The sequence below is a fragment of the Erythrolamprus reginae genome, chromosome 1 (genome assembly GCF_031021105.1).
Source record: "Erythrolamprus reginae isolate rEryReg1 chromosome 1, rEryReg1.hap1, whole genome shotgun sequence".
NCBI classification, from domain to species: domain Eukaryota; kingdom Metazoa; phylum Chordata; class Lepidosauria; order Squamata; family Dipsadidae; genus Erythrolamprus; species Erythrolamprus reginae.
In genome coordinates this window covers 309,003,706-309,029,198 of record NC_091950.1, presented here as the reverse complement: position 1 = coordinate 309,029,198, position 25,493 = coordinate 309,003,706, and the positions used below count along the sequence as shown (strand labels likewise).

The 25,493-nt window shown below is 41.7% G+C and overlaps 1 protein-coding gene across 1 annotated transcript; it reads left to right on the top strand.

The window, feature by feature from the left end:
* On the top strand, positions 1-24,972 carry THEMIS (thymocyte selection associated). The gene is made up of 4 exons (XM_070733488.1): positions 1-211; positions 10,058-10,216; positions 11,891-12,349; positions 23,921-24,972. The coding sequence occupies exons 1-4, from the start codon at positions 121-123 to the stop codon at positions 24,916-24,918; spliced, it is 1,707 nt and encodes a 568-aa protein (XP_070589589.1). The 5' UTR covers positions 1-120; the 3' UTR covers positions 24,919-24,972.
* The last annotated feature ends 521 nt before the right edge of the window (positions 24,973-25,493 follow it).

Below are 25,493 nucleotides of genomic sequence, written 5' to 3'. Positions count from 1 at the left end.
GTAGAGAAAGCGTGCTTCAGAATTTCCCAGACTTCATTTCAAATGCAAGAAGTGATAACAGAAAGCCCCCTAAAGGGTATTTACCTTTAAGCACGGCATATCTCTATTATTCTGCAGACCATGATCTCTAGCCTGAAGAATTTCATCCACTCTTTGGATCCAAAATCCCTACCTCGGATTCTGCAAATCCAGTCTGGCTTTTATGATGAAGGTAAGATTTGGTCCAAATTACCATATTTACCTGTGCATAATAACACCGTTTCTGCATTTATCTGAAGTTGAATACTGTAAGAAGAGCATTATGTCATTACTAGCGGGAACCCTTATATCAATAGGTGATGATAGTGAATATATTAAAATAATCCATGCCATATTTAGGCTCCAGCTGACTAGACTATGGTTGTTCAACACAGTTGAGACACTCGACTAATGACAGTAGTCACAATTCTCACCCTCAAGTACAGAAAACTAAGTGTAAATTTTCACTAAAATTTGAAGGGTAATCTGAACAAACGTTAACTCAAGTTTCATCAAAATAAGGCTAGGGGGAAAAATGGAAGTGTTTGAAATAGACCAGCAGAAATGTACTAGATCCAGATAGTGTTTGATTCACACCGAAGCGGTAATACCAGTAGTGTGAACTTCAACTGTAACTCAGAATATTTTACACTCTGTATTTTTTGTACCATAATTCATATTTTGTCTCAGTTCCATTTTCTATAGTATTATTTTTCAGTATTGCTTGAAAGTATGTTAGATAGGAAGGAAAAGTAAATGATGGAATGAGAGACAGAGGGATGGGAACAGCTTGCTCCTGATTAAATTAAAAATGTTTCAATAAAACAAAATAAAAAAGGAAGAAATTTCGAAGAGAATGCTTTCGTGCTGCTTCCAGATGACATTTATTATTCAATCCCACCAACTTTAGATCATGAGATGGGTAGTATCTAAATTTATTTATAATAAATCAAGTTCTTCATAGTGTTTGCTTTAATATCTAAGAGATGTCAATTATCATTTATAACCTTCCAGTGTTTGCCTCTGATTTTTCCTATTTTTTTCTTTGAGGGGAAAAATTATATTCAGGAAAGTCCAATAAAAGAATTATAAAATATCTCTGCATTTGTAGTCTAGGGAGTCCCTCCTTCTACAAGGATTGTCGAATGAGCGTATATATGGACACATAGTACATAAGAATTAGATATAGTATAATTTAAAAACTGACATGTAGAAAATAAATGATCAAAGCATTACATGAAATTTAGCAATAAATCTGGCTTTGTCCCAACTTACTGAAAGAAGTGTGAAAGTCTGGAAACAGATTTGTGCCATGGATAGATACTTTATGTAGAGAAAAACAAAATCCTGGTCTCTATTCAAAATCTAGAGATGCATTCATAAAAACAACACTGTCATTAACTTTTTAGCACTATTATTAATAGACATTTTTCTGAGGTAAACTTTATTTATTTATTAATTGTGCTTATATGCCATCCAACTCCCGACTCTGGGCGGCTTCCAACAAACGACAAGCAATGTATAATGAGGAAGCCAAATTCACTTAACCTTTGTTACTAACTTAATAACTACTGTGATCACTTAACAACTTTGGCAAGAAAAGTTGTGAAATGGGGCAAAAATCACTTAACTATTGCTTCACTTAGCAGCAGAAAATTTGGGATCAAGTGTGGTCGTAAGTTGAGAACTAACTGTATTGTTGTAAAGCAGAATCACAGAGGCTGAACAACCTGCTAGAGATTTTTTCTCTGCCTCCTGGTGTTATTTTGATATTCTCTGTCTTTCTCTATCTCCCTTTTCCCAGAAGTGGGTTATTATTTATTTTCCTTCAGTATTGTCTGCTTACTTATATCATGTATATCTACATTGCACTAGACTAGGCAGAGAGCTGAAACCTCATCTGATCAGCAACACAAGAAAGCTGAAAAGTAGATGTAAAATAAAGCTGCTGTAGTCTTGGGAATGCTTTTGAATGAAATTAAACAAGCATATCTCTATGGTGTTGTTTGGTTGGTTGGTTGGCTGTACAGTAGTACCTCTAGATACGCGCTGCTCTACATGCGAGTATTTCAAGATACGAGTCACGAGGGGACAGACATTTCTGTTCTATTCCCGAGCTCAAATTTGGGATACGAGCTGAGCGTCCACTAGGTGGTGCACGAATCCTTGCTTTTGGTTATCTCGGAGAGGAAAAACAACTTGTTCCAGATACGAGTTGCCTCGAGATACAAGCTCCCTTATGGAACGAATTATGCTCGTATCTAGAGGTACTACTGTATAACTTATTTTCTCATCCTCAATAATTTTAGGAAACTTATGCTTACCCAGGTTAGCAGAAATATTTACAATAAATATTATATGATAATATACTGAGTGAGTTCAATAGCATATGAAGATCAGAAAGAGATCTATGAAAATGAGGTTTACGTGTAAATGGCGTAGGTTTTAATAGGCTGTAAGAATAACCTTGGGAAATAGGAAGGGAGAGCCACAGCCTAGATAATGGTCAGACAAAAGACGGCTGAGTCCCTGAAGGAATAACAGCATGGAAAACATCTCAGAAAGGACCCTCCATAACTCTCTGGAAAGGAAAAGCAGAGGAAGAGAAGCCTTTCACACTTTAAAGATTCTGTTACTGTAATCTTAGAGTAAAAATAGTCTTAGTATTTATGGGTTTGGTTTTCTGTCTGAACTGCTACATGGAGCTGACACAGCTTGAGAAGGTATTTATGTTGAATCATTATTTTTTTTAAAAAAAGAATTCAGAGTTTCTCTAACGTTGCAACACTCCAATCCTTAAAATGCTCAATGGATGTAATTTCCTCCTCTTACAAAGAATTTTTAAAAAAAATCAAGATGCCATTGCTTGGATGGCATCTTTGACAAATGACTCTATCAGTGATGGTGAACCTTTTTTTCCTCGGGTGCAGAAAAAGCATGGGTGTGCGCTATTGTTCATGTGCGAGTGCCCACATCTGTTCTGTCGGGCTCTCTGGTAGAATCCTCCCGAAAATTCACAGGTACAAATTTCAGACATACACACATTTGAAAATTCAAAACAATGTTTTTTATAATGAAAATTCACTTAAACTAAGCCCTCTTTTGGTATAGCAAAGAGCACTCGTCTCCAAACAAACTGGTAATTTGTACAACTCCCTTATCAGTTCTGAGATACTTAGCTTGCAGCTGTGAGGCAATTCACAGTCCTTCTTTTTTCACAAAGTGAAACACCCTTTGCTCTGGTTTAGTTTCAAAGCGGGGGGAAATCAGCACACAAAGGTCGAAGTCAGCAAAGCAGGCACGAAACACAATGATCAGATAATCCTCCACAATGGCCAAACCCACACACTGCTCTTTATAGCAGCCCTACCCAACCACAGGTGGCCTCATTTTCTTTGATAATAATCTTTCAGTTGTTGTTGCCTATGCATCGCTCTCCGCATGCGTGGCTGTATCATTAACTCTTGTTCTGAATCCAAGGAGGATTCATTGCCCAGTCAATGAAGCGGTGGAAGTGATGTGCCGGTGCCTGGAGGCTGTTGGGGCCTGGATGGGTGTCAACAGACTCAAGCTCAACCCGGATAAGACGGAGTGGCTGTGGGTTTTGCCTCCCAAGGACAATTCCATCTGTCCGTCCATTACCCTGGGGGGGGGAATTATTGACCCCCTCAGAGAGGGTCCGCAACTTGGGCGTCCTCCTCGATCCACAGCTCACATTAGAACAACACCTTTCAGCTGTGGCGAGGGGGGCGTTTGCCCAGGTTCGCCTGGTGCACCAGTTGCGGCCCTATCTGGACCGGGACTCATTGCTCACAGTCACTCATGCCCTCATCACCTCGAGGTTCGACTACTGTAATGCTCTCTACATGGGGCTACCTTTGAAAAGTGTTCGGAAACTTCAGATCGTGCAAAATGCAGCTGCGAGAGCAGTCATGGGCCTACCTAGGTATGCCCATGTTTCACCATCACTCCGCAGTCTGCATTGGCTGCCGATCAATTTCCGGTCACAATTCAAAGTGTTGGTTATGACCTTTAAAGTCCTTCATGGCATCGGACCAGAATATCTCCGAGACCGCCTCCTGCCGCACGAATCCCAGCGACTGATTAGGTCCCACAGAGTGGGCCTTCTCCAGGTCCCGTCAACTAAACAATGTCGGTTGGCGGGCCCCAGGGGAAGAGCCTTCTCTGTGGCGGCACCGGCCCTCTGGAACCAACTCCCCCCGGAGATTAGAACTGCCCCTACTCTTCCTGCCTTCCGTAAACTCCTTAAAACCCACCTTTGCCGTCAGGCATGGGGGAACTGAAACATCTCCCCCTGGGCACGTTTAATTTATGCATGGTATGTCTCTGTGTGTGTCTGTTAGCATACGGGGTTTTTTAAATAGTTAAATATTTTAAATTTGTCTGATTGCTTATGATTTGTTTCTACATGTTGTGAGCCGCCCTGAGTCTTCGGAGAGGGGCGGCATACAAATCTAAGTAATAAATAAATAAATAGATAATTGATCTCCTTCTGAGCTGTCTGCCACACTCTCCTCCTCCCTGTCACTCATGTCTTCTTGGTCAGAGGAGCCTTCATCAGTAGATTCCACAGGGAGCAAAACAGGCCTGCGGCATGTGGATGTCTCCCCCACATCCACAGTCCTTGGGGCAGGAGCTGGGCCAGAGCTAACCACAACAACATCCATAATTCAATGCCTTGGGAGAACGAAACAACTTCCTACACCCACTGGAGGCTCTTTGGAGGCCAGAAACGGTCTGTTTCCCGACTTCTGGTGAGCCCAGTAGGCTTGTGTTTCACCCTCCCCAGGCTCCAAAAGCTTCCCTGGAGCTGAGGGAAGGTAAAAACACCCTCCCCCATCTGCCCAGAGGCTCTCTGGAAGCAAAAAAATGCCTTCCCAGAGTGTCTGTGTGAGCCAAAAATATGCTGACCAGCACACACATGAGCTAGGGTAACAGCTCATGTGCCAGCAAATATGGCTCCGCATGCCACCTGTGGCACCCATGCCATAGGTTCGCCTCACTGGACTAAGCCTATGAGTTTAGTTATCTCTCAAAGGTTTGCCACCCACTTCACGTACTGTAAGGGTATCCAGGTAAATTGGAGGGAGTTTCAACAATATTTCAAGTTTACCTGAATGGAAACCACAAAATATACTTCTCGGGGCTTATTTTAGGCTATCCTTGGCGGAAAGCAAGAGTGAATTCTAAGTGCTGCCTCTCAAACTTCATTTCTGGCTTTGTAAAATAAATGGCTATATTCTATTAAGCTGCTTACAACTCTTCTGCCTCTTACATGCTACAATTGGAATATATTTTTTTTCTAGCAGGACACCCTTCTGCTCTAAAAAAGATAATTGGTTGAAAGGGCTGTGTTCTGTATGTGACATCAAAATCCCCAAATCAGCCTATTAGGGGTGTCAAAATTGATTTCACAGAGGGCTGCATCAGGGTTGTGTTTGATCTTTTGGGAGGTGGGGGCGTGGCCAGCTTGACGTCACTCATGCCAGGGGTGACTGTGGTGGACTGAATGTTCTGCCAGCGAAAATGGAGCTTGGGAGGGCTGGCCCTTATGCCATTTTCACTGGCATAGGCATCATGGGCTGGTGCTTTGTTGTTTCCAAGGTGGCCCCAAATGCCAAATATAAGCACCCCATGGGCTGGACCTGGGCGACAGGCCTTATGTTTGATGCCTCTGTATTGGAGAGAATCCTCATTTAGCAATTGCCTCAGTCAGCGACCATTAGTAATTGTGATGGGGATGATGAAGGAACTTTGCAACCAGGGCCCACATTTATAACCCTTGTAGCTTCACTCTCTTTCGCCCTCTGTGTCACGTACTTGCAATTACAGTCCGTTAGTAAACATTTATCCTATTGCTGACCCATTTTTCTTCTCTCCTTGCAGAGCAGAGTTTTTGCCAAAACAAGTTGTCTCTTCCTAAGTTGCTTTTCTCCACAGTGCAACACTTCCCTAAAAAGTATTAACTGCAAGTGAACATGCTCAGTTATGTGACCTTAATGAGTTGATTAGAATCCTCTGACTGACTTCGAGCTATAAGGATGCTCGGCAAACAGCTGGCTGGTGCATTCCTTTTGATATGTATTCCCCATTGTGTGCCTGCTTACTCTCTTGTCATCCCTTCCTCTCCAATGAATGTAAACATAAACATTTTTGCTAATTATCTCAGTACGCATTCTAAAGAACAAGGAAGTAGTGAAAAATAGCTGTAAGATTTTTGTTTTTACCCAGCTTTCTCACAAGTCACATTTTAGAAATCTTTCCCTCAGTTTAGGCTCACCTGGCTGTTTGGGAGTTGTATCTTCTGATGCTGTAAATCAAGAATCTCCAAACCTGGCCACTGTAAGACGTATGGACTTCTTCAGGAATTCTGGGGATTTCTGGAGAATGCTGGGAGCTGAAGTCTACAAGTCTTAAAGTGGCCAAGTTTGGTGACCCCTGCTGTAAATAAATAATTAAAACTGAAGCAAAACCTTAAGCATAGTTGCTGTTAAGTTTTTTAATCATATGTTTTAACATATGATTTTTTACCACTTAGTGATTAACAATTGAATCGACTGAATTATCAACCAGTACCACTTTTGGGCACTAAATACGGAGTAGCTGTAGTTTCCATAGCAATTTTTTTTTATAATTGTAATCAGAAAGGCTAAGGCTAAAGCTCCCCTAACTGATTACAAAGATTTAGACTACCACTATGAAGTAACCAAGAGTTTGATTTTTGTACTACTTTGCTGCCAGTGCAGATTTTTGCATCGCAAGAAGCTTATTCTTATTTTCCCACTCATAGCCAAAACACCTGATATCATTTCAGGAATTGGTTCATTCAAATGCTGAATTGCCTAGATCAGTGATGGTGAAAAAATTTTTGGTTCACGTGCCGTAAGAGTGCGTGTGTGTGAGCCAATGCATGCACACATTCCTACACCCTCCCTCCACACACTTGTACACAAACCCTTCTGACCTGCTTGCATGCAAACAGGCCTCACTGAAGTCTAGGACGGAGAAAAAAATGGTCAAACAGGCAAACCAGAACTTTGGAAAAATGGACTTCCGGTTTGCCCATTGTGTTGTTTTTCACATTCTGGAGGCTTTCCTGGAGGGTGAAACATCCTTCCCCAAGGCCGAAAATCAGCTGACCAGTGCATGCGTTCCATAGGTTCACCATCCCTACTCTAGATCAGTTCAGGTTTTGCTCCCTCAAACCACGAGCAATTTAAAGTTGTACAACAAATTTTTCAGTAGGCAACATTTCTTTCCAATTAGAAACATTTCTCATGTTTTTCTTCCCTGGTAATTATTTTATAATCAATACTGAAGAAATGAATAAATAAGGCGATTCCTTTAAGCATAAATATAATTTTAAAGAACCATAAGTCCTTTTCAAAATATTTATTTATTGTATTTATATGCCGCTCAGTCCAAAACTGACTCCAAGACATTATAAATACAAAAACAGTAAAAAGCAATTTAAAAATATAACAATAAAATCAACAATGCAATAAAAACAATATCATAAAAACCCCCCATACATATATCTAATGTATTGAAACTCTCCTCTAAGGGATCGAATATATGTTGATAGTGAATAAGCTAAGGATGTTATAGGCCAATTGATTTCAAGGAAATGAATTTGTATTCCACATTTTATAAAGGCATTCCTTTTAAAAATATACAGTATAAAGTAACAATTTTATTTGCAATTGGATTTTCTGCTGACTTAAGGTTGTTAAACAGAGGCATGCTTTCCCTGAGATATGTGGATATGTCAAGAACTATGTATTTAGATTTAAATACTAATATCTCTAAAATGGATGAACAAATAAACAAATTGAGACAGAAAAGGTCTGTGTTATTTAAGATGGAAAGGGGCAATCTTGAAATCAACTGAGGCTCCCATTTGTAAGCAGTATCAGAACTGTTTCAATTACAACCACTCATCATTTGTTTGTTTCTAAATTTATCCTCTTATTTGGATTCTTCTTTTAAAGTGGCCTATAGTTTTGGTGCTTTCAAGTCAGTGTTGACTCCTGGCAACTGCTTGCAGAGTTGCCTGCAATTTACATTGTAGCAATTTCAGATGTGGATTGCCATTGCCTCCTTTCAGGGGCTGAAAGACAGTGATTGGCCCAAGATCACTCAACTGATTCATGCCTAAGGGAAGACCAGAACTCACATTTCTCAGGTTCTAGTGAGGTGTCTTAACTACTATGCCACTTCAGCATCACATGATGCATTGCAACATTTTTTCCTCTTTGTGGAGTTAGGGTGGGCGTGGCCTGCATGCAGCGGTAAACTACGATACGGAACACTAAATTGCACTCGCCGCCACGGCTCATAAATTCTTGTGGGGCCAGGGTGATTTTGCTGCTGCACCTGTGGAGGTAGCAAAATTGCGCATGGAGCCACAGGTAAAACATCACCGAAACATGGGCGCACCTGCAGCTCTGTGCATGATTTTGCTACCTCCACAGGTACAGCAACAAAATCGCGTTGGCCCTGCAAGAACTTAGAAGCCATGGCGGCGAGTACAATTTATCATTCCAGCTCGTAGCCCACCACTGCCTGCATATGATACATCTGGGCCACAAGCTGTCAATTTGACACACCTATGTTAGAGTGACTGCTTAAGGTTTTTTTCAATTAACCATAAACAATTTGAAAATATTAGATGCTAGCAGTGCTGTTGATTCACAAAATCACATGAAAAGTTCTGGACTCAAATTAAACAAATAGTTTCTGGACAAATTGTGGAAGAGAAGATTTGCTTCTCTCAGAAACTGCCATGCAACCTTATAAGCAGATGAAGGTGTAAGTTAGCAAGGTTTAAAATAGTTTTCTTGGTTCTCATTTGATATTTACACCCAGACCAGGGGTGGGTTCCACTTACCTTTGCCACCAGTTCGCATTGCAATGTTTCTCACCCACATGTGAAATTTCACTTTTACGCATCAGAGGTAGATTGCTCCTATCTCCTGCTACTGGTGTGCTCAGGGGTGGGCAGCAGGCAGGACAGGGCGGGATGCAGTTCCACCAGTGGAAAAGAAGCTGTGTGCGCAGCTCCAGCTGATCGGTGGCAGTCACTTTTGGGTTACTGGTCTCAGTTCGGCTCTCCTTTTTTGCCTGCTCCTGCTGCTGTGTCTGTGCTCCTTGCTTTTTTCCTCCTTCCTTCTTTCTGGTCTCAGAAAGGTTGTAAGTCGAGGACTTAACAGTTCACTTGAACGATGATGATCGTTCAAGCCACTCCCACCTGGTCACATGGCTAGCAAGCCACTCCTACCCAGTCACATGACACAGTCACACCCACAAAATAAGCCACACCTACAGTGTGGCACTAAAAATTTTGGCTGCCCATTACTGGGTGTGCTGCACACGCAACATGGAGAGTCTCGTGTGTGTGTGCTGCTATGCACATGTACGTGCATGCATCCCCAGTGTGTTTTTGCTTCTGCACATGTGCAGGAAGCAAACACGCTGAAATCTTACAAAAAATTAAAGAAAAAAAGATAACAGTGGCACCAGAGTGATTGCGTGCAAATTGTGCAATCTGGCAGCCATTAACGGTGTGCAGTCACCTACGGTGCCAATAGCAACCCATCCCTGCTGTGCGTGCTCCATAGCAGGGTTCAGTCCAAAACACAGCTAAGGAGCTGATCAGCTGTGCTTCGGATGAAGAAATAAAGGTGAATATTAGCCCGGGGGCTGGCAGAAGGCCTGTTTTTGAAGCAGATAAAGAAAGGAAGCCACCCAGAGATGTAAAATTCCACCAGAAATTCCATTAAAAAGATAGCGGTGCCATGGGCAGGCACCGTCCAAAGCAGATCCATTACATCATTGTCACATCACCAGCAGGTCACTAACGGTTCGGCTGATCTGGGAGGAGCCCACCCCTGACTGGTATCTAGCCTGTGCATTAAAGTTAAAAAAAAAGTTTTCCTCAAACATGAAACAGTAAAATGTATAGAACTGTATTTTAATGCTGATAATAAAATCAAATTATCTTCACATTATCTCTTAGGTTCAATGTATGAAAAACTTGGCCATGAATGTTGCTTGTCCACAGGTGATGTGATTAAAGTTGTCTCGTTAGAAATTAAAAAAATCCTTGCAAGTAATCTAGAAAGTGAAGATATAAGCATACAGTCCACTACAGTAGAACTACCTCTAAATTTTCCAGGTAAAGTACAATATTTTTGGTGAGCGGGCAAGCGGGTGGGGTGGGGGATTATTACCAGTTTGGCAAACAATTTCAAATCTCCACTCCTGGTATCTGTGATCTGGTCTGAACCTTTCAAATTTTACCCCTTGTTCCATCCCCTTATTCTAATAAAACAGTTTCAGTGGCTCTGATTAAGATGGAAATAGAAACATCTTACAGGGATTCCATTTGCAAAAATGTTTGCTTCTTAATATTCCACAGCTACAATTAGAACTAGATGATCCAAATCCTGCCTTTCCTAAATACAAACTCATGTGCATAACTCCCACTCATTACTGTCATCATTCATTACAATACAGGTAATCCTCAATTTATGACCAGTCACTTAAAAACTATTCGGACTTACAACAGACCTACTAAAGTGCTGTTTGGCCACACACAGAATCACAGGATCATATTTTGGGTACTTGGCAACTTGACTCGATGGGGCTCTTTTTACCAGTTTTCAGCATTTTGTTCCAGTTTCTCATTTGCCCACTGGGGAAAAAGTATTTGCTTAGCAACCATCATAAAAATTTTTGTAAGTTTGAATCCTGTCACATGATACCTCAATTTACAACCACAAGAGCTTGCAACTGAATTTCTGGGCTCAATTACATCTGAAAGTCAAGTTTCTTAATCCATAGCCCCGACCAGTAGCTCCAACAAAGACTTCCTGCTATCTCTTTCCTCGAGAGAAGAAACTCTGATCTTTACTTCTTTCTGGAAAAATAATTCTTTCTAGCTACTCAAAAGTTAAGCTATGACAATATAAAGCCAGCTGAACATGGGCAATCTAATAGTATTATATGCCTGCATTTTCTATAAGGCAATGTTTAAGGAGCTTGCTAAATAGTCCTAAAGAGGGGAAGATGGATCAGAAATAGCAACATGGAAAGAGTAGTCCTGCCCTCTTTCCATGTAGCCTACAAAGCTACAGATGCAGTATTGTGGGATGCACCTGTAGCTTCAGCCCTACTGACAACTGGTTTCAGACCTCATTATAATTGGCATGCTATCTCTTAAAACTATTTAAGAGCCAGTTTGATAAATCAGCTAGCCTAGAAATCAGAAGAAGGTGAGTTTTAGTCTTGCCTTAGGCATAAAAAAAGTAGCAGACTTCTTTTCACCCAAATCACTTAGCAGGATTATTGTTGTTGTTGTTGTTGTTGTTGTTGTTGTTGTTGTGATAATCAAAGGAGGAAGGAGCACTAGATTACATTCACTGCCTCAAGTTGCACATGAAATAAAAGTGGGATTTTAAAAATCTTAGGAAAAAAGTGGCGGGGAAACCTTGTCTCCAAATCAAAGATGAATTGTTGTAGACATTCATGTTCAAAGGTCATATGGCACAATATTCTGAAAATGAAGTACCGGTAGCTTTAAATACTTGGGGGATAACATTATTAATTTGGTAAATGAAAATGAGCAAATGTCAACCTAATAGGTATCCTCATAGATATCCAAATATGCACACACACATAAATCTACCTATATTTTCTTTATTTTACAAAAATATTGCCATTTTTTTCTAGTTTAATATAAATTTCCTGAACTCATGCAACTGTAAATATAAAAATGAATGTTTGTTAATGTTTGATATTGCATAATGTATAACCGTTTTTTTCCCCAATTTGAAAATTGCCTTTGAAGGACTTTGCAAGGTAGTGGCTGATAAAACTCCATATGTCAACATTGAAGAAATTGTGAACAAAGTTTGGATTGGGGCAACGCAGCAGGAACAACCATGCTTCTGTTGCTCTAAGGATATCCAGGTAGAAAACCTGACCATCAAACAGGGAGAGAAAATTGTATTTATGTCTGGAGAGGATCGCAATGAGACCCTAACTATGAATTGTGAAATCAAGAGGAATGATGGGGTACAGACCTTTCTTTTGCCACATTCTCAAGAAGGAGATTTCTATGAATGTCAAGATGACCAAATATACACTGTGGAAGAGATTGCCAAATGGAAAATCCCCAAAAGCCGCACAAGGAAAGTCCTATTCCTCAACACTGATGATGCTGGATACTCTCCTGAGCTGCTGCCTAAGAATTTCGGAAGTTATGGAATTCTAGAAGCTATATATGAAGTCCATGCTGTGATGAAATGTAAGTTAATAAATCAGGAACACCAAAGTGTTTCAAAGACAAAAAAAAAGAAGGAAACTCAATAATTTGAACAGGTTAATAAAGCTAAAGAGTAGATCTAGTCTAATTCAATCCCATGTCATGTTTTATCCTAAGATTGGGGTGGGGGGATGGCTATTGATATTATGGGTCGCAATGTGCATGAATGTGCAGAACATGTGCTTTTTATCCCCACATTTAGGACAGACTGAAAATGAGACAGGTACAGTTTAAAAGTTCCTATTATTCTGGAGATGTAATTTTCTGCTTGAATGAACCGAGATGCATCCACTTTGGTAAAATCTTTTTTACCACTTTAGGAAAAGATAATAGCAAGGCTCTTCCACTCTGTTTTTATCTTTCTCTTTGTTCTGCTTTCTTTGGATTGTAGGATTCTTAGTTTTTCCCTTCAGCCTCCTCTCTTCAGAAGGAATATGTTTTCTCTCTCCCCTAGCTTGACTTTTCTCCCATCACGAGGATAAAAACCTAAGAGATCAGATTTCCATAATAACATGTGATCAATTGATCGTTATGTGTCACCAACCTATTTCTAGCTCCAAGTGTTGCCATAGAATTGATCTGCCTATCTATAGCACTAGCGATAGCACTTATATGTCACTTTACAGTGCTTTACAGCTCTCTCTAAGCAGTTTTACGGAATCATCATATTGGCCCCTACAATCTGGGTCCTCATTTTACCCACCTCGGAAGGATGGAAGGCTGAGTCAACCCTGAGCCTGGTGAAATTCATACTTCCAAATTGCAGGTAGCCAACAGTCAGCAGAAGTAGCCTGTAGTACTGCACTCTAACCACTGCACCATCGCAGCTCTTGAGCCACCATGGCTATTCCCATACTGTTATTTTAGTTGTTCCAACAGAGCACTCATTGCCACTGAACTCTCCTTTCAGTTTTCCCAGCATTGAAGCCTGTTCCAGGTCTTACATATCTCTGTTGGAGTCTTCCTTCTACAAGGATTGCCTAATGAGCAGGGGTGGGCAGCAGGCAGGATGGCGTGGAATGCAGTTTCACTGGTGGAAATGAAGATGCATGCACAGCTCCAGCTGATCGGTGGCTGTCACTTCCTGGATTACTGATCTGGCTCGGCTCTCCTTTTTTCCCCCTGCTGCTGCTGCTGCATCTGGGCTCCTTGCTTTTTTCCTCTTTCCTCCTTCCTGACCTCGGATGAGCTTCCCTCTCTCCTGCCCGGCTCCCCTCCAGCCTCACATGGCCATCTCCCACCTGAGGTGCAAGCAGAAGCCATGGGTGGAAGTGGCACTGGCAGCATTTATTATTATTATTTATTAGATTTGTATGCCACCCCTCTCCATAGACTCTGTAGATTTATGCTTCTGGCAACACCTGTTTGCCTAGCTACCCAGACTGAGGTGGGGTGGCGATCCAGGAAGGAGAGCGCGGGAAATGCGAAGCAAATTGTCACCCCAGCGAGTGACACTAGTAAGGTTGCAAGTCGAGGGTTTAATAGTTCGCTTGAACAATGATCGTTCAAGCCACTCCCACCTGGTCACTTGCTGACAAGCCACTCCTACCCAATCACATGACCATAAGTCACACCCACAAACTAAGCCACACCCACAGTGTGGCAGTAAAAAGTTTGGCTGCCCATTACTGCTAATGAGTGTATGGACATGTAGCAAATAAGGATCAGATGCAGTATAATTCGGGAACTGACCTTTAGAAGAGTCATAAATAAGTAATCAAAGTGTTGCATTATATTTAGTAATAAAGCTGGCTTTGGCCTGATCAACTGAAATAAGTATGCATCTTGAAACAGATTTGCACCACTGCTAGACATGTACAGTGGGGTGAAAAACCTCTTAATCTCCACTCAATACCTGCAGATACAGTCATGACAATGTCATGGTTGATTCTAAAGAAGTCCAATCAACTCAGCCTGTTTATCCTATGCATATTGTAACCTGGCTCTCTCTAACTGAGCTGGGACTCTGATTCCCCCCGATTCTTGAGTGAATGGCAATAATATGAGCTCCAAGCAAACACCTGTACAGAATGCCTAGGTAGGAGGCTCTGATCCTTTTCTGAACCTTTTAAATAAGAACTAGAGAAAGGCCTGGAACCTTAACTGTAGAATAATAGTCATATTATTGAATGGGGAAGAGATTGTACTGACACAGCTTTTGGTATTCTATATTTATGATTATGGCAGTAACTGGAGATAGTTCTTCAGTTCCAGAGCATCAACCCTTTGAGGTATGCTAGGACATCACGGGAATTTTATTTTATTGATGGAAGAAAGAATAACAAAGTCTGGAACGCTTGTCAGCTTGCCTGAGTTTTGTCCCTTTAGAATGGAATGGAACGGAACGGAACAAACAAACAGATGAGAAGAGAAGAGAACACAACACAACAGAACACAACAGAAAACAGAATAGAATAGAATTCTTTAGATTAGATTAGATTAGATTTATTGGATTTATATGCTGCCCCTCTCCGTAGACTCGGGGCGGCTTTATTGGGCAAGTGTGATTGGACACACAAGGAATTTGTCTTTGATGCATATGGTCTCAGTGTACATAAAAGAAAACATACATTTGTCAAGAATCAGGAGGTACAACACTTAATAATTGTTATAGAATTCAAATAAGCAATCTGGAAACAATCAATATTAATAAAAATCTTAATGATACAAGTTACAGGTTTTGAGTTCCTCTTTTGCAATTTCTCTTCTCATGGTCATATCTTTAGCAGTAAGTTTTGGAGGAAAGAGTTGAAGTGATTGTTCTAAAAATATCATGTCACCAGAGGTAGCTGTAGATTTTACATGGAAGGCCAGAAGCAAGAGAATCATCAATGCCACTATCATTATCCTTGATTATGCAGTGGCTGTGAACATGAAGCCAGAGATACATGAAAGGTGCTTTCATCCTCGCAAAATGGCAAGTTTTATAAGCAAAGGTCGATTTCAATTACGTGCCTCCATCTAACTATTTTCTGTTAGGCTATGCATACAGAATATGTAAGATAAGGTAGATGACTTGGAATTATCTACAGGTTTGGGGGACTGTTTATTACTGCATTATTCCCCTGCGATAGTGCATCTTCGTGGAGCTTGTTTTCAGAAAATCTGTCCTCCCTGTTAAATCTAAGAAATGCTGATATTCTTAACAGACAACAAACTTAATTCCAAAAAGAAATCATTGTGTCATCTGAGCCAGACTTTTTGCCTGGCCCATTGCCAATAAGGGGCCACTTGTGGTTTCCCGAGTACACAAAAAGAGGATGTCATTTCCCACCCAAACCCAATCCATTGCAAATGCATCCCATGGTTGGGTTTTCCAGCTTCTATTGAAAACTGCTGTTTTCTGACCCAAGACATCTTAAACTTTTCAAAATAGATGGCCTTTAGCTGTTTGTCCATCCTGGTAGCAGCTTCATCTCTGTTTGGCTGCAGTCCCTGGCAGAGCCTTCCTCTTACAGTGGCTAGTCATTGCCCTGGGCCAGGGTTAGGCAAAGTTGGCTCCTCTATGACTTGTGGACTTCAACCAGTGTTCCCTCTAAATTTTTTTTGGGGTGGGCGGAAAAGTATAGTGTCTGAGCGGCAGTCCCTTCGGGACTGGGCGGCACAGAAATAATAAACAAACAAACAAATAAATAAATAAATAAACAAACAAGCAAGCAAGCAAGCAAGCAAGCAAGCAAGCAAGCAAGCAAGCAAGCAAGCAAGCAAGCAAGCAAGCAAGCAAGAAAACAAACAAACAAACAAATAAAAAACCCACCCTGTTTTGCCTCAGAGAATTTCAAAATAAAATACTGTACTGTGTGTCTATAACAGTGAGCTCATAATAGGGCAACTCTATCAATATCAAAATGCCACTTAAATAGTTGAGCTAGTTTCAAACTAGATTTTGATTTTCTTTCTCTCTTCCTTACTTCCATTCTTTTTCTTTCTCTTTTCCTTCCTCTCTTTTTTCTATCTGTTTCTCTCTCTTCCTCTCTTCCTCTCTCTCTCCTTCCCTCTCACTCCTTCCCTCTCGGCTTCTGGGCAGGTTTAGAAAACTCTGAGTTGATGATGATTTTTAAGTGAGCGATTGCTCACTGCTCAGCTTAGAGGGAACTATGACTTCAACTCCCAGAATTCCCAAGCCAATCATGCTAGCTCAGGAACTCTGGGAGTTGAAGTCCCCATGTCATAGAAGAACCAACTTTGCCTACTGCTGCCCTAGGCAGCTAATTAATCTTGGGTTGCTAGGCTGTTGTGTAATCTTTTACTTGATTCAATAATAGCCTATTAAGTCTATTAATTAACCCCTCAGCTGTTTTATCTCCCAACGGTCACCTTCTTTATAGTTTCTGGACAGATGGGGTGTAATGTGTTCCCCGGGGTCATGCCCCCCCCCCGACATCACTCCGCACAACCCCCAGGGGGCCCGCCCCACTATTTGAGAAACCCTGAGTTAAACCATTCTTCCTTGCTATTTCCAATGGTTTATTCAACATTTTTCCCTTGCTTTTCTATCATTTCATTCTATTGTATATAAAGATTTCTTCCCCTTCCCTTTAATCTTAAAATTAGCAACAGGTCTTATATACCGCTTTACGGTGCTTTATAGCTCTCTCTAAGTGGTTTATAGAGTCAGCATATTTCCCCCAACAATCTGGGTCCTCATTTTACCCCCCTCAGAAGGAGAGAAGGCTGAGTCAACCTTGAGCCTGGTAAGATTTGAACTGCCCAATTGCAAGCAGACAGCAGTCAGCAGAAATAGCCTGCAGTACTGCACTCTAATCACTGCGCCACCATGGTTCAAAATTATATTAATATTGCAACTTTGTTTCTATTAAGTCAGTGTTTCTCAATTATTTTCTGTTATGCCCCCCACGAGGAAGAAGTAAACATTTCACACACACCCACACTCTCCAGTGGGAAGATGGTTTGCAATATTCAGCATGTTTTCCCTGCAAAAGCTCAAATGGTTTATCAGCGTGATTGGGGTGTAATGTGTTCCCCGGGGTCATGCCCTCCTTGATATCACTCTGCACAACCCCGTCCCACTATTTGAGAAACCCTGAGTTATTTATTTATTTATTTATTTATTTATTTATTTATTTATTTATTTATTTATTTATTTATTTATTTATTTATTTATTTATTTTTATTCAATTTTTATGCCGCCCTTCTCCTCAGACTCAGGGCGGCTCAAAACATGTTAGCAATAGCACTGTTTAACCGAACCAGCCTATTGCCCATTGTGGCTTGCCTCCTTGTAACCTAAAACATTGTACCCCCAAACATTTAACTAATCTTGTCCAGCCGTCTCCCACTCTCCGGAAGTGACACTAAGCTCACACTCCCTGCACTTCCCTTTTTTCCGTCACCAATCCCCGATCATTCGCCAATGCCCGCCCTTCAAATGGCCCTCTCATAAGGGGGGGGCTCCAAATGGGGGTGTACCTGAACCAGAGTACGGGAGAGTAAAGCCAAGACAGAAAGTGGGGAGGGGGCTCCCCCCCCTCTTGCGGGTCATGAGTAATACGGGGAGGGGGCAAGTAAACCTGATTAGTCGTGGAGCTGACCTTCCTTACTATTTCCAATGGTTTATTCAACAGAAGGACAGAGGAGACATAGAACAAACATAAGAGAGAAACTTCTTCCCTAATTGTTGTGACTACTGTCACCTCAGAGCTATGATGGCACGACAAGGGGAAGGAAAGAAAACAAAGGAAGAGATTGGCTTTCTATCAAAGGAAATATATGGGAAGCGGTATATGGCTTCTGTGTATGCAAACATCTAGGAAAGGCAAGGGGTGAGGAGGGGTCAATGCCTAAAAGGAAAAAGCAGGCACTGGGAGATGCTCTACTGGAAGTAGTCAATGAACTTTGGCTTCCCTGCGTTGACGAGAACAGCAAGAAATGGGGAATGACCACATAGCGCACAAGTGTCAAACTCACTGTATCAGGTTGATGTCATGTGATGTATCACAATGAGATTCTTTGCCTTTGTGGACCTGGGATGGGTGTGGTCTGTGCGTGACACTTTCAGCCCATGGGTTGTCAGTTTGACTTAGAGCTTGCGGTGGCCATAATCTAGACCAGTGTTTCCCAACCTTGGGAACTTGAAGATATTTGGACTTCAACTCCCAGAATTCTGGGAGTTGAAGTCCAAATATCTTCAAGTTCCCAAGGTTGGGAAACACTGATCTAGACTGAGTTCCAACATGGGCTCATTACTAGCTGGGATTTCTGAAGTTGGCAAAACTTCAGGAACTGCAAGGGAAACTAGCAACTTAGACGGCAGTGTGGATTTGCCCAAAATGAAACCTCTATTGTATGTCTACCTGCTTCTTCTGATGAATTTCATGGAGGTGAGATGTTCAGTGGTTTGCACCTTTGGTTGATTATTTGCCTCAATATTCTCAATGCTTTTCTGAGAAAGCAATGCTGTGTAGTCTGCTTTATAGTAATGCAATGTGATGTAGTTTATAGCAACTTTCTGTCTGAAAGCACCCTGCTACCTAACCTACAACAACAAGAAAAAGACAGCAAAGGCAGAGGAAGTTTTCTTAAAGACATTCATATCTTTTACTGAAATAAGTATGAAATTAGTATTTTTAAAGCTTTATCATTATTAAATATCAGGCTCAAGCTTCAAATACATTTTGTTCAGATAATTATTCCTCCGCCTGCTAATATACCCTTCAGTTACTTTTCTGTTTTCTAACACATCAATGAATTTTACCATAAATTCACACATAAATTATAGTGGATGTTTTCCACTATAATAATTTATGCTATGTTCTGCTGAGAAAATAACTAGCTTTTCTAGAACAAGCTATTTGTTTTGTGAACTGTGAAGACCAGGTTTCTGCATTTCTTTGAAACAATATGTAGAGATTATAAGACAGGGATGTCCAACTCAATTTAATTGATGACCGCATCAGAGCTTGTTTGACCTCGAGAGGACTGTGCGGGCATGGCCAGGGTGGGTGTGGCCAGCTGGACATCAGTCATGTTGGGGGCACTTGTGGTGGTCTGAGCACTCTGGAAACAAAAACAGACCCTTGAGCTCTGCGACCAGTATCGGGTTGCTACCCGGAATGCGCCACACTGCACTGGTAGTGAAAATGGAGCTGCGCATGTGCACGTCCCAGAAAGATTTTGTTTCTGCACATGCACAGGAAGCAAAATCTTGTGAGGGGACACGTGCATATGAGTTCAGCAATTTTTTACTTCTGCGCATGCACTGAAGCAAAAAAATTGCTAAAATCTCTCTTACACATGAAGCAAAATGTTGTGAGGGGACATGTGCACATGATTTCGGCAATTTTTGGCTTCTGCACATGCACTGAAGCCAAAAAATCACCAAAAACACTCTCACACATGAAGCAAAATGTTGTGAAGGGACACATGCATGTTGTGAAGGGACACATGCATGTGATTCCGACCGAACACTTGTAAGAGCTCATATTAAGACTTACAAAGTGGCGCTCAAGGCGGCAAGATGCGCGTATCATTCCGCCTTGATTGCGTCAGCGGAATCCCGCCCGGCCGCTCTGTTTAGGGTGACCCGCTCCCTTCTTAATCAGAGGGGGGTTGGGGAGCCCTTGCAGAGTAGTGCCGAGGATTTTAACACGTTTTTCGCTGATAAAATCGCTCGGATCCGAGCGGACCTCGACTCCAATTGTAAAACAGAGTCGACTGACAACGAGTCATTCGAGGTGACTGGGGCTAAACGTCTTTGTCCATCTGTCTGGGAGGAGTTTGACTTGGTGACACCTGATGAAGTGGACAAGGCCATTGGAGCTGTGAGTTCCGCCACCTGTTTACTGGATCCGTGTCCCTCCTGGTTGGTTTCGGCCAGCAGGGAGGTGACACGGAGCTGGGCCCAGGAGATTACCAACGCTTCCTTGGGGAGGGGATCCTTTCCATCACTCTATAAAGAAGCGCTTGTGCGCCCCCTCCTCAAGAAGCCCTCCCTGGACCCAGCCGTGCTTAATAACTACCGTCCAGTCTCCAACCTTCCCTTCATGGGGAAGGTTGTTGAGAAGGTGGTGGCACTCCAACTCCAGCGGTCCTTGGAAGAAGCCGATTATCTAGGTCCCCAGCAGTCTGGATTCAGGCCCGGCTACAGCACGGAAACTGCTTTGGTCGCGTTGATGGATGATCTCTGGCGGGCCCGGGACAGGGGCTTGTCCTCTGTCCTGGTGCTCCTTGACCTCTCAGCGGCTTTCGATACCATCGACCATGGTATCCTTCTGCGCCGGCTGGAGGGGTTGGGAGTGGGAGGCACTGTCCTTCAGTGGTTCTCCTCCTACCTCTCTGGTCGGTCGCAGTCGGTGTTAGTGGGGGGTCAGAGGTCGACCTCTAGGTTTCTCCCTTGTGGGGTGCCTCAGGGGTCGATCCTCTCCCCCCTGCTATTTAATATCTACATGAAACCGCTGGGTGAGATCATCCAAGGGCATGGGGTGAGGTATCATCAATACGCTGATGATACCCAGTTGTACATCTCCACCCCATGTCCAGTCAACGAAGCAGTGGAAGTGATGTGCCGGTGCCTGGAGGCTGTTGGGGCCTGGATGGGTGTCAACAAACTCAAACTCAACCCAGACAAGACGGAGTGGCTGTGGGTTTTGCCTCCCAAGGACAATTCTATCTGTCCGTCCATTACCCTGGGGGGGGAATTATTGACCCCCTCAGAGAGGGTCCGCAACTTGGGCGTCCTCCTCGATCCACAGCTCTCATTAGAGAAACATCTTTCAGCTGTGGCGAGGGGGGCGTTTGCCCAGGTTCGCCTGGTGCGACAGTTGCGGCCCTATTTGGACCGGGAGTCATTGCTCACAGTCACTCATGCCCTCATCACCTCGAGGCTCGACTACTGTAACGCTCTCTACATGGGGCTACCTTTGAAAAGTGTTCGGAAACTTCAGATCGTGCAGAATGCAGCTGCGAGAGCAATTATGGGCGTCTCTAAGTATGCCCATATCACTCCAACACTCCGCAGTCTGCATTGGTTGCCGATCAGTTTCCGGTCACAATTCAAAGTGTTGGTTATGACCTATAAAGCCCTTCATGGCACCGGACCAGAATATCTTCGGGACCGCCTCCTGCTGCACGAATCCCAGCGACCGGTTAGGTCCCACAGAGTCGGCCTTCTCCAGGTCCCGTCGACCAAACAATGCCATCTGGCGGGACCCAGGGGAAGAGCCTTCTCTGTGGGGGCCCCGACCCTCTGGAACCAGCTCCCCCCTGAGATTAGGATTGCCCCCACCCTCCCTGCCTTTCGTAAACTCCTTAAGACCCACCTCTGCCGTCAGGCATGGGGGAACTAAACATCTCCCCCTTGCCCATGTTGTTTTGCCATTGATTGATTGACTGTGTGTCTGTTTTTATATACATTGGGATTGTTTTATAAATTTATTAATTTTAAACTGTAATTAGATTGGTGGGCATTGGATTTGTTATTATGTACTGTTTTATTGTTGTTGTGAGCCGCCCCGAGTTTGCGGAGAGGGGCGGCATATAAATCCAATAAATCTAATCTAATCTAATCTAATTTTTTGCTTCTGCGTATGTACTGAAGCAAAAAAATTGCCAAAATCTCTCTCACACATGCGTTGTCTTGTGAGATTTTGCTTCCTGCACATGCAGAGAAGCAAAATCTTGCTGGGACACTTACGCATGCACACCAGCGAGCCAAAGCTGTATGCGCATCTCATAAGTAGCGACAGTAAGTAGGAACACCCGCTTGGCTGCGACGGCCTCCTACAACAGAAATCAGGTAGTCCTACTGAGCTCCATTTTTGCTGGCAGAGGCACCACAGGCTGGTTTTTGCTGCTTCCAGGGCAGCCCTGCAGGCCAGATCTAAGCACCCTAAAGGCCAGAGTTTGACATACAACCCCATTTTAAGAGATAACAGTCTGTTAGCATATAGCATGGGAAAGGGGATGGAATGTTGAGAGAGAGCTAATTTGCATATTGGTATGTAAATCAGTTTTTGGCAGTTGGAAGATAGAATTCTTGCGGATTCATATCCTGACTGTTGGTGAATCTGCATCATAAAAAGCAGATGTATAGAGAAATATAGTTATACTGTCCAGTTGTTTATTTGTGTAAATATGAAACCAGTTCAATGAGAAAAGAAAAAATAAAAGCATAAGTTTTATATTGGAGTCATTGCATTGTGTACTCTAATATACATTGAAGCATGGTTCTGCTATGAATACACATTGCTGTATGAAGTGAAGAACATCACTGAAAAACATAAATAACATAGAAATCCAACATAGTCTCAACAGCTAGTACTTATTCTAATATAAATAAAATTGTCGCTGTTAAAAGGGAGTAATCAATATTTAACTAATGTGTGGACAATATGCAGATCTTTTGTATAAATGCAAGTGCATAATTCATTGTACAGTAAACATTAAGAAAAGATACTAGACTAGGATTAGGGAGGCCTGAGTCCAAATCCTGCCTAAAGCACAAAGCCACTTGGATGATTTGGGCCAATCACTATCTTCTCCAAGCTATATCTCAAGAAGAACCATTCTGTGTTACAAAGGCATCTGGCTCCCTTTTGGATGCCAATTAGAATGGACTGTACAACTTCACTACAGTCTAAACTCCTATTTTAGGCACTAAGTCAGCTGGGTATCTTTAGGACAATCATTTAGTCCTAGAAGAAGAAGGCAAGGGCAAACCACTTTGACAATATTTGCAAGAAAACTGCAGGAATTATTTCAGACAATCACCAGGAGTCAATATTTTCACACAAACACACTAAGTCATTAATCTAATTCACCTAAAACATAGCTGTGCATCCTAAAACACAGAGTAGAATAGAGTAGAGTAGAATTGAATTGAATTGAATTTTTTAATGGCCAAATGTGATTGGACACACAAGGAGTTTGTCTTTGGTGCATATGCTCTCAGTGTACATAAAAGAAAAGAAACATTTGTCAAGAATCATGAGATACAACACTTAATGATAGTCATAGGGTACAAATAAACAATCAATACTAGGAAACAATCAATATAAATCGTAAAGCTACAAACAAAAAGTTACAGTCATATAGTCATAGGTCATAAGTGGGAGGAGATGGATGATAGGAATGATAGGAAATTTATTAATAATAGTAATGCAGACAGTGAATAGTTTGGCAGTGTTGAGGAAATTATTTGTTTAGCAGAGTGATGGCATTCGGGGGGAAAATGTTCTTGGATTGCAGTGCTCTATAGTGTTGTTTTGAGAGTAGGAGTTGAAACAATTTATGTCCAGGATGCGAGGGGTTATATTGCAGTTGCTACTAATTACAAGTAGTATTACTGCTTGTATTACTTCCCTAATTTAAATATCGGATAAAACACAATTAATTTCAACATTTAGATGTGTTTTTAAATTAAATTTAATCTCATGGAGATTAAAAGAATCCCATTACTTCGAGCAACTCCCAGTATAATAATAAATGATATACATTAAAAAAATGTTTAATGTTTATATAATGGGCTTTTGGGTAATTAGCACCATTATATAATTGAAAACTGACCAGAATTTTGTTTCTATCTCTCTTTTCCAGTTCAAAAAGAGATTGTGCGTTTCCATTCTGATTTAGATGTTGAAGTTGAAGATGTCACTGACCGTTACAATATTAACACTTTTCTCCAGTTATTATCAGTGAATGATATATTAGAAAAGGCAGGGAATGGATTCCCTTTTTCTGCTGCCATAATTGAAGACTCCCTTGGAAACAAACATTCTTATAACTTCCTGCGTCCTGGCAGAGAAATAGTAATTTACAAAAAATATCAGGCTGGAAGAATCTTAGCATCTGAAATCAAGAATAATTCCTCCAAAAGATACTTTTTAATTCCTAAGAGCTACAAAGGGAAATTCAACAGAAAACCTCGTGAGTTCCCAACTGCCTATGACCTGGGAATAGCAAGGGACATAAAGGAAAAGCTTCATGTTGTAGCTACCAAAGCATTTGACTGTCCGCATGAAGAGATGTGCTCGGTGGCTGTTGGAGATGAGTTTTTGATTCCCAAGTACCAGAAAAGCCAAGTTGAATATGGAAGGGAGTGTGTGAAGGCTGCATTACCTTGTGAACAAATGATCTTGCCAAAAGAAGTCAATAAGACCATCCTTCTTCCAATGTTCATGGAAGGAGGCTTCATTGAAGTGGTGCATGATAGGAATCTATATGATCTTTCGGAGCTTTGCAACAATTTCCACTTTCCGTTAAATGTCACAGTTGGCATAAGGGATCCTTCCACTCAGGAGGATATTTTAGCTGGCATTCCCTATCTGCAGCTTGAAGAGGAAATTAACAATTCTTACTTGTTAATCAGCAATCTCAATAATCCCACAGAAATTTGGGAAATTTCTGCGCACTGTTTAAATATGTCCTTTCAATTGTTGAGAGAATATCCAGACATTACTATGCACTTCCCAATAAAGTCAATTGTAGAAGAGATTACCGAAGATCAGTACTATATGATAAGAAAATATAAAAATCAAGTTACAATTCCTCCACCCAGACCTCCTAAAACACACATTGTAGGAGAAGCCAAATAATCTTTTCCCATTATTCATGTTCGCCGTCTATTTGATGCATCAGAAGATGACAAGATAGAAGACACGTAGAAAGATACTAGTTATAAAATAGAACCCCGGCATCTCACTTTATTGCAGGTATAGTTATTATTATTGTTCCAAAACCCATTTAGTTTCACATTTGTATGTTCCAGACTGTTGGTGGTTTTCATCAGACCCTAATTCCTTTATAATTTGTTGTATTTATTTATTGCATTTAAACCTGTTGCAATTACCAGACTCTTGTCATTAATTCACTTGGTTTTCCCCATTGGGTTTATATGTGTTGCTATTTTTATTTATAGTATGGCAATGTTACATTAGTCAGGAGACAAGAATGCTTATATGGAACAGTAGTTCGGCTGCTTAAGATTGGTTCATGCTCACACATTTTACATGTGTGTCACAGGGGACAATCTAGTTCTCTACCAGAAAGAAAAACAAGAATATTCCGGTCCTGCTGGGGAGAGGTAGATATGGCGGGAGTCACAGGGCTAGCCATTCTGGAGGAAAAAGAGATCTGCTGCTTAATAGCGATCCCTTGTTCCGGTTCCGTG

Excerpts from the sequence above, each read along its gene's own strand:
- THEMIS (XM_070733488.1), top strand. The coding sequence starts at position 121 with ATGATCTCTAGCCTGAAGAATTTCATCCACTCTTTGGATCCAAAATCC. Across the intron at positions 212-10,057 it reads GTCTGGCTTTTATGATGAAG|GTTCAATGTATGAAAAACTT; the intron begins GTAAGATTTGGT and ends ATTATCTCTTAG. Across the intron at positions 12,350-23,920 it reads AGTCCATGCTGTGATGAAAT|TTCAAAAAGAGATTGTGCGT; the intron begins GTAAGTTAATAA and ends TCTCTTTTCCAG.